The sequence below is a fragment of the Urtica dioica genome, chromosome 4 (genome assembly GCF_054948205.1).
Source record: "Urtica dioica subsp. dioica isolate 48M chromosome 4, U.dioica_male_clone48M_v1_H2, whole genome shotgun sequence".
Lineage (NCBI taxonomy): Eukaryota > Viridiplantae > Streptophyta > Magnoliopsida > Rosales > Urticaceae > Urtica > Urtica dioica.
The window spans coordinates 444,934-453,681 of NC_142759.1; the positions used below are offsets into that span (position 1 = coordinate 444,934).

Sequence of the window (8,748 nt, forward strand, 5' to 3'; positions counted from 1 at the left end):
CCCTTCAAAACGGGTTAACGGGTATCGGAACCTCTCTCTCTCTCTCTCTCTCTCGTATCTTTGTTCTTGAATGAATCGAATTGGCGATTCGAATGCTAGAAGATTCGCCGATCAATTTCACGGGGCTCGGACCAGGTATGTCTTAGTTTAGTGTTTCTGAGTTTCGAAGATTATTTATGTGATGCTTAGTCCCATTTTCTTAGGGCTCTCTCGATCCAATGAACATGAACGCTGTTCAGGAAAACTTTGCTACTAAACCTCTGTTTGGTTGTAACTTGCTTTGCTTGCACGAAGGTTCATCATATACCGTATGAGTATATATAACTTCTCAATTTGATTCTCTGGTACTGATATTCTCTTTCTCTGTTCTGGTTCAAAGGTTAATAGCCACAAACGATACAAATCAGGAAAGCAAAAAGTTCTCATCGTCACCGCCAGGTAATGTTCAAACTCTTATGCTCTTCTTTTAGCTATTGATTTCGTTGACTGACATTATTGAAGTTATGATTAGAATTGTGTAATCGCAACGACGGTGATGGCCGGGAAGTACAGCAGACCCAAATCTCGAGCTGTCCTGTTTTCGGTCCCATTCGTTCTCTTCTTCGTCTACATCGTCACCACTTCCCGAAACTTCGATCTCCACCACCGTGCTCAGAAACCGGAGACGAGCTTCTTAGCGTCTCTGGACCGATTCCTTCTCTCGCACCCACCTCCGTATCGCCACTCGTCCGTCTCAGACGATGATCTCGACGGCCTAATCTCCTCCGCAGAGGCGCGGAGGCTTAACGCGGAGCCTCACTCCCCGGCGGTGAGGGTGTTCGTGTACGACATGCCGTCCAAGTTCACGTACGACCTTCTGTCACTGTTCCGAGACACTTACAGAGACACCTCGAACCTGACCTCAAACGGGTCACCCGTGCACCGCCTCGTCCAACAGCACTCCGTCGACTACTGGCTCTGGGCGGACCTGATGGCGGCGCCACGTCAGCGATCTCCGTCGGTGGTGAGAGTGGAGCGACCCGAGGAGGCCGATTTGTTCTACATCCCTTTCTTCACGACCATCCCGTTCTTCCTCATGGAAAAGCCGCCCTGCAAAGCCCTCTACAGGGAGGCTCTGGAATGGGTGACGGGTCAGGCTCCGTGGAAGAGAAGCCAAGGGAGAGACCACATTCTCGCGGTTCACCATCCTTGGTCCTTCAAGACCGTTCGCCGCTTCATGAAGAACGCCATTTGGCTTCTCCCCGATTTGGACTCCACCGGAAACTGGTACAAGCCGGGCCAGGTCTTCCTCGAGAAGGATGTCGTTCTTCCTTACGTTGCCAACGTGGACCTCTGCGACGCCCAATGCATGGCCGCCACCGAGTCCGCGAGGACGACGCTGCTCTTCTTCCGCGGAAGGCTTAAAAGAAACGCCGTGAGTGCTTCGCCTGTTTTTGCCTTTGCTTACGTGACAAGTATTTATATCAGAAAATTAGGAAAATAACCAACTTAAACGTTTGACATTGCTAAATAGCCGACATTTGGTAAATCTTAGGTAAATAGCCGTAAATAATGACGTGACGTGGCCTAATATATGGAGGTTGCTATTTATCTAAGATCTGCGTCTGTAAATACATGAAAATGGCTATTTACGTAAGATTTATCAAACGTTTAAGTTGGCTATTTTCCTAATGGACCCTATTTATACATATGTGATGTTGTTTTTTGGCAGGGTGGGAAAATAAGAGAGAAGCTGGTGAGAGAGCTGAGCGGGATCGAGGGTGTGAGAATAGAAGAGGGGTCGGCGGGAGAGGCGGGGCGACTGGCGGCACAGACTGGGATGAGAAAGTAAAACTTGCTTCTTCGATGTTACACGCTCTTAAAAAAGGAGTGATATTGATATTATGGTTGACAGGTCAGTGTTTTGCTTGAGCCCGGCTGGGGACACGCCCTCGTCGGCCAGACTGTTTGATGCGATTGTGAGCGGATGTATTCCGGTGATAGTCAGTGATGAATTGGAGCTTCCTTTCGAAGGAATCATAGATTATAGGAAGGTATGTCCTTCCTTTTTTTTTTTTTTTTTTCCTTACCCTCACACACACTCATCTTTGCTTTACAACTCCTCGGTAATTGTGTGTGTGTGTGTGTGTGTGTAGATTGCTATATTTGTGTCGTCGAGCGATGCAGTGGAACCTGGTTGGCTTATAAACTTCCTGAGACGAATAAGTGGAGACGAAATCAGGGCAATGCGGAAGAATATTGGCAAGGTAAGAAGAGAGTGTTTGTTTAAAAGAATGTGAATGGAAAAATATAAGAGGAGAGTGATGTGATGCGTTGCAGTACTCGAGGCATTTCGTGTACTCAAGTCCAGCTCAACCGTTGGGTCCGGAAGACTTGACTTGGAGAATGGTACAGCAATGCATTTTGATGTTATTAAGACAGGTCAAATAGTAGTTTTTTTGGGGTTTGATACAAGACAAGAATTCAACAGATTGGTGGGAAGTTGGTGAATATAAAGCTTCAGACTCGGAGATCGCAGCGCGTTGTCAAAGATTCCAGAAGCATTTGCAGCTGCGATTGCAGGCGCTCCTCAAATCAAACTCAGCTCCGAGGATGAAGATGAAGATGGAATCTCTTCTTTTGGGAATCACAAACGGAGAAAAGAGCCAGGCTTTTTGAGTTTAGTTTACTCATTTGGCTTTTGACACGTCAGAGATCTGAGAATTGATTTCTTTCAGCGAGCAGGTTGTACAAATATACAGGTAAAGCTCTACTCTTTCTTTCTCTGCCTGCTTGGTCCTTCGTCGTGTGGTCGTTTAGCCTTTTCAGCTTTTCTGTGAGGTGAAACTTTTTCAATTTTTTTTTTCAAATGGCTTGTTTTGAAATGATGAGAGCATTAGCACGGAATTGAAACTGAAACTTCGATTTGTAGTAGCCTCTATCCAGTTCAATTGATTGGTTGTAGCACGTGAAAATACTTTGTCCCCTTGAATGGATTCTATACCCAGAAATGATGATATATGTGATCTCTATCTCTCTTAGCTGTTAATTTTGTAAAGCTAACACTGAAAAGCAACTCATAATGTATGATGTGGTATTGAATATCGATATTGTATAATGAGACCCACTTAGTTTCAACAAATACACGCATACTTTAATAGCGCTGATGAACATAAATTTTCATCAAGAAATTAGACATGAATATCGATATTGATTAGATAAAATATAGTCAAGTATATGGTAATATTCTATTTATGTTTCATCATAAATTTGATTATGGCTAAAATGAAATTTATTCATATAATTTTTTTATGATGGTGATAGAAATTTTTAGTTCACTTAAATTGGCTCTCGGGTGCATTCCAAGTTTCAGCGATTATACAAAAGGCAAAATTCATAAAACAAATGCATATTATGTTGTAATCTCAAGTCTCAACAAGGACGATGGCATATCTCTTATAGCGTCTCATTCGATCGAGGAATGTCTTCCATTAATAAGTACATACCCTCAAGTGTTCAAAAATCTCGGATACCTTTGGTCGGCTCAAATGTATATTCTCTGATATTCATATCATAGAGTATATCTTGATCAACGTGATTACATCGTGAAAATATCTCCACGATGATGTGCTAAATCTCAAATGCATATAAGCTTATGTCACGAGGGGCTAAGTCTCGAACCCTAACAATCACGAGGCAAAAATCTTGACCTCATGCCTCCTCTCTATGTTCTTAAGTGATACTCGTACCTTAGACTAAACCAATACACTTTTACTATATTAAATCATACAAAGGTGAAGAGTCATCTGAATCAAATAGCTCAACAAATCCAATTTCTGTGCGAATTTTAACCTTCTCTGTTTTTCACCCTCCCTTTTTAGTTAAAATCCAATTTTAATTGATTTTTTTTTTCTTTAGTTTTCCTTCAATTGTGGCAAAATATTTTTCATCATTATAAAAAACAAGTTTTGTATATGTATTTGTGTGTGTGTGTGTGTGTGAGCGTTTTAATAAAATTGAGTTATATGTTAGTTGTGGAAATTAGTATTCTTTTCAATTTAATTCCCGAGATATTTAGTTTATTTCTTTATTTCGTAAGTATATGTTTTTTACAGCATTTTATTTTTTATTACAGTTTTATTTAGCCTTTTTTTTTTCCTTGTTTACGGTTTAATATTAAAATAAGTGGAAAACCGTATGAAATTAAAAAAGTATGAGATATTTTAGGAATTAACAACTTCAATGACATTTTTTTTACATTTGCCCCTTTTGAATTTTACAACAACCCCAAGCTTGTTCATCTTTACGAAAACAAGACTGGGCTTGACTTCCTTCTTACTATATCGGCCCAATTAAATAGGCAGTGATCGATTGCTATCCAACGAACAAAACCGGTCTCTGTCTGATAATCCGACAACAAACAAACTACTTTTGATTTCCATTTCCATGGCGTTATCGCTGTCACTGAATCCACACTCCACTTCTCTCTCTTCTTCGCCGTCTCACTCATCGTTCTCTCTCGTCTTTCTCCGACCAAAGCCTCACTTCTCTTACGCTGCGAAGCCTCTCGGCGGATTCAGAGTCCGTTGCTCTCAGGGACTCGCCGACCCCGACACCGACCGTCAACCACAGCAACCTCGACGAGTCGAAGCGGTTCAAAGGAAGAAGAGAAAGCCAAAACCGAGCTTCCTCGACCAAATTCAGGAGAAGTGGTCTGTCAAGGCTGGGTCTCAGAGAGAGACTTTTCCGTGGCAAGAAGAACCGCCGGAAATTGGACAAGAGAAATCACCGGCGACGAGGATCGAAGCGAAATCTCCGGTATCGAGTGGCTCAGTGAGTTCGCGGTTTACGAGCCGTGTGGCTTCTTCTTCAGCTCCTTGGGCTCACGGAAGTGGTGTGATTGGTAAACCCTCTGATAAACCCCAAATCGATACAAAACCTAAAACCAAAGGAAATGCGGGTATAATTGATCCGAAGATCTCCGTTCGTGTTGTTGATAGAGAATCTGATTCGAGAAAAAGCAGTGGGACTCAAGCGGGGATTAGTTCTTCTAGAGAGGAAGTGAGAAAGATCGAAACTGGCAGAAAGGTTGTTTCTTTGAGTGAAACCCTGAATGGTGGAAATTTGGAGAGCTCTGGTTACGATTCAGACGAAATCAATGAGAATGTGTGGGAATCGGAATCAGATGATGAAAGAAAGATTGAAACCAGAGAAAGGAAAGTTTCTTTGAGCGGAACCGGAAGCGGGTATGCCCAAGATGGTGTTTTGGAGAGTTCTGATTACGATTCAGAGGATGAGAATGTGTGGGGATCGGAATCAGAGGAGGAGACAACGATCAGAACCGACGTAAAGGCCAATACTTTGAGTGAAACCCGAAATGGGTACTCGAAAGCTGGTATTTTGGAGAGTTCTGGTTATGATTCAGAGGATTTCGATGAGGACGAGTTAGAATCAGAATCGGATTCGGAATCACTGGAGGAGAGAAATATTGAAACCGGCAAAAAGGGAGTTTCTTTGAGTGAAACCCAAAACAGGTACACCAAAGATGATATCTTTGAGAATTCTGGTCATGAGTTGGAATCGGGGGAAAAGGCGAGACAGAAGTGGAAGAGGAGTAACACAGCGGCGGCGGAGACGAATCTGCCGGAGCACGAGCTGAGGAGGCTGAGGAACGTTTCTCAGAGGATGCCGAATCGCATCAAAGTCGGGGCTCGGGGAATAACCCAGGCTTTGGTCGACACGATCCGAGACAGATGGGAACTGGACGAGGTCGTGAAGCTCAAGTTCGAAGAGCCTCTCTCCCTCAACATGAGAAGGACTCACATGATCTTGGAGGTTCGTTCAATTTCACTTCGTGGTAAAGTTTGTGATCCATTCATTAAAGCTTAGTAGTTTTACTGCCCTGAATTGTATCGAGATAATCACTGTTCGAGGAATTATAGACTTGGGGCTCTAGGAGATATAGAGAGTTTAATATATATATATATATATAGAGAGAGAGAGAGAGAGAGAGAGAGAGAGACTAATCGCACTTAATTGCATTCATATTTCCCTTTAACTTCTTTATCCGAGCTTTGCCATTTTTGTAACACTCTGTCTTTCTCTCAGAGTAAAACCGGAGGCGTGGTTATATACAGATCGGGAAGTTTGTTGGTCTTGTATAGAGGAATGGCGTACAAGCTTCCGTGCGTACAGTCATACACCAATTCCAAAACCCACGACGAGAACGCGCAAGAATCGGGTAAAACTCCGATCCGCGCAGAGCATCTCAACGGTCTATCCGACAAAGAAGTCAAGCGGTTGAACGAGATGAACGAGATGTTGGAGGATTTGGGGCCGCGGTTCGCTGACTGGTCGGGGCGGCCTCCATTGCCGGTGGACGCGGACGCTCTCGCGCCTGTGGTTTCAGGCTACAAGACTCCTTTGCGAGTCCTCGCTCACGGTGTCAGACACTGCGTTCGCAACGAAGAGATGACCATATTCCGTAGAACCGCCAGAACTATGCCACCTCATTTCGCTCTGGGTAAGTATTGAATTCAAGGCAGGCACTTTGTGCTTCTTTTTTTTTTTCCATGTTCTCCGAGTAAACTAGTTTCACGCAACGCTGTTTTGTGAATAGGTCGGAACCGAGAGCTTCAAGGCCTTGCTCAAGCTATGGTGAAGCTTTGGGAAAAGAGTGCGATCGCGAAGATCGCAATCAAACGCGGAGTAGAGAACACGCGCAACGAGATCATGGCAGAGGACCTCAAGGTGACGGAAATCTGAATCATGAACAAGTTTTTTTTCTAAATTATTTTATTTTTAAAATCTTACTATTCTTGTTATGTTACAGAGGTTGACAGGAGGTACATTGGTTTCTAGGAACAAGGAATATATCGTGTTTTACAGAGGAAACGACTTTGTTCCGACCTCTGTCACGGAGGCTTTGGAGGAGAGAAGAAAGATGAGAGATCTCATGCAAGACGAGGAAGAGCGAGTCCGACAAACCGCCTCGGCCTTCTTCGAACACAAATCGAAAGCTTCGGCCGAGCAATTTGTGGCCGGAACTCTCGCGGAGACCAAAGCCGCCACCGCTCGCTGGGGAGGCCGACCGACCAGCAAAGACTTCGAGAAGATGGTCAAAGACTCGTCCGTCTCGAGATTGAAGGCCATTATCAAACATCTCGAGAAGAATCTCGTGCTTGTGAGTGCCGACAATATTTATGATGAAATGGTTAAAAAAATGGATTTATTTTTTAAAATAAATGCAACAACCTTTTTTTTTTAGGGTAAAGGAAATCTCACTAGAGCCGAGAAAGCGCTGGCGAAGGTGCAGAAGGATTTGAAGCTGTCAGATCTCCCGGACGACTTGGAAATCTTGACGGAAGAGGAGAGAGTTTTGTTTCGGAAGATGGGTTTGAGCATGAAACCGTTCCTGCTTCTCGGTGAGGTTTTAAATTATCGGGTTTTTGCATGAAATACAACGACAGTTTGGTGATTTTTTTTTTCCCTTGGGGGATCTCTCAGGAAAGCGAGGGTTTTACGGAGGTACGATAGAGAACATTCACTTGCATTGGAAACACCGAGAGTTGGTGAAAGTGATAATGAAAGCGAAGCATCTCGAGCACGTAAAGCATGTCGCGGTTCGTCTCGAAGCTGAAAGCGGAGGAGTTTTGGTTTCGGTGGACGAAGTTATGAAAGGCTTTGCGATCGTGTTGTACCGAGGGAAGAACTATCGGATGCCTGATAAGCTCCGACCACCGACTTTGCTGACGAAAAGGCAGGCTTTGGCTCGGTCTAAAGAAGTCCAGCGCCGCGAGGTTTTGCCTTGTTAAACAAGTCACCTTTATTTTTCTTAGAAAATCAATTTTAAAATTTCATATGTTTCTGTTGGTTTTTTCAGGCATTACGGCGTCACATCTCTGACTTGAAAGAGAGGATCGAGTTGCTTAAGTTGGAATTGGTGGGCACAATGATTTACACATTCGAACATTTTTTTGTTGCTTCGGCCTCAAGTAAATTGAATAGATTTGATAATTGTATGATTGAATCAGGACGAAAAGGAATCGGGAAACGTAGAGACCGTTGACGATGGGAATGTTACGTTCTCAGTGGAAGAAGAAGAAGAATATTCGTTTTCATCCGAAGATGATGAGGTAAAAGCTTTCTATGAACAACATTCTCTTTCGTAGCAGATAAAGACACCCCTGAATCATTGTTTTATTTGATCTGTCTTCAGGTTGACGAGGAAGACTCGTATCTCGAATTACACGACTCTGATAGCGATGATCATGAAGAAGACTATTTTGAAGATTAAGAAACTGCCACCGGAGAAATTGTCGCTGTTTTGAGGTCAGCTCAGTGATTATTGTTAATCCACGCTTGAAAGGCCACCAAGGACATAGCTTCAGTGGTAAATATTTCAAGTTTCAAAAAGAGCATTTCCAAAGTTCTTGACGAGTTGTGTGAGAAAATTTGTAAAAAATAATACCCCATAAAGCTTTCACCTTATTTAACTTATTATAGAAAATTAAATGATGAGCAACAAAATTAGGCTGTGTTACAAATATAATTTATTCCTTTGATTATCATCCCTAATTTGATAAATTCAAGTTTCTTCGCACTTCTGTGTAAAAAAAAACCAGACAGTGTATAGAAACGATGAACATATATATCTGTACACACGTTGGCGCAATCAAAATGTTATATAAAGAGATCATGCAAATTATTACAATACATATATATATATATATATATATAAAAAAAAAAAAAAAAATCCCCTCGACCGAA

At 42.7% G+C, this 8,748-nt stretch overlaps 2 protein-coding genes across 5 annotated transcripts; both read left to right on the plus strand.

The window, feature by feature from the left end:
• Window positions 1-2,996, plus strand: LOC149398942 (Exostosin family protein). Of its 4 annotated transcripts, none has more exons than XM_089613421.1 (9): window positions 6-135; window positions 204-294; window positions 380-438; window positions 502-1,414; window positions 1,712-1,827; window positions 1,895-2,033; window positions 2,136-2,246; window positions 2,320-2,388; window positions 2,471-2,996. In XM_089613421.1, exons 4-9 carry the CDS (start codon window positions 536-538, stop codon window positions 2,594-2,596), a joined length of 1,440 nt encoding a protein of 479 aa, XP_089469547.1. In that variant the 5' UTR covers window positions 6-135; window positions 204-294; window positions 380-438; window positions 502-535; the 3' UTR covers window positions 2,597-2,996. The 4 variants fall into 4 exon arrangements, with proteins under 4 accessions (XP_089469548.1, XP_089469546.1, XP_089469547.1 ...); XM_089613419.1 differs by having other exon boundaries at window positions 512-1,414; XM_089613422.1 differs by lacking the exon at window positions 204-294 and having other exon boundaries at window positions 1-135.
• Window positions 2,997-4,400: 1,404 nt separating this feature from the next.
• Window positions 4,401-8,666, plus strand: LOC149398943 (CRM-domain containing factor CFM3, chloroplastic/mitochondrial-like). The gene is made up of 9 exons (XM_089613353.1): window positions 4,401-5,814; window positions 6,088-6,502; window positions 6,599-6,729; window positions 6,812-7,162; window positions 7,247-7,403; window positions 7,486-7,778; window positions 7,862-7,925; window positions 8,038-8,120; window positions 8,198-8,666. Exons 1-9 carry the CDS (start codon window positions 4,426-4,428, stop codon window positions 8,273-8,275), a joined length of 2,961 nt encoding a protein of 986 aa, XP_089469479.1. The 5' UTR covers window positions 4,401-4,425; the 3' UTR covers window positions 8,276-8,666.
• Window positions 8,667-8,748: the final 82 nt, after the last annotated feature.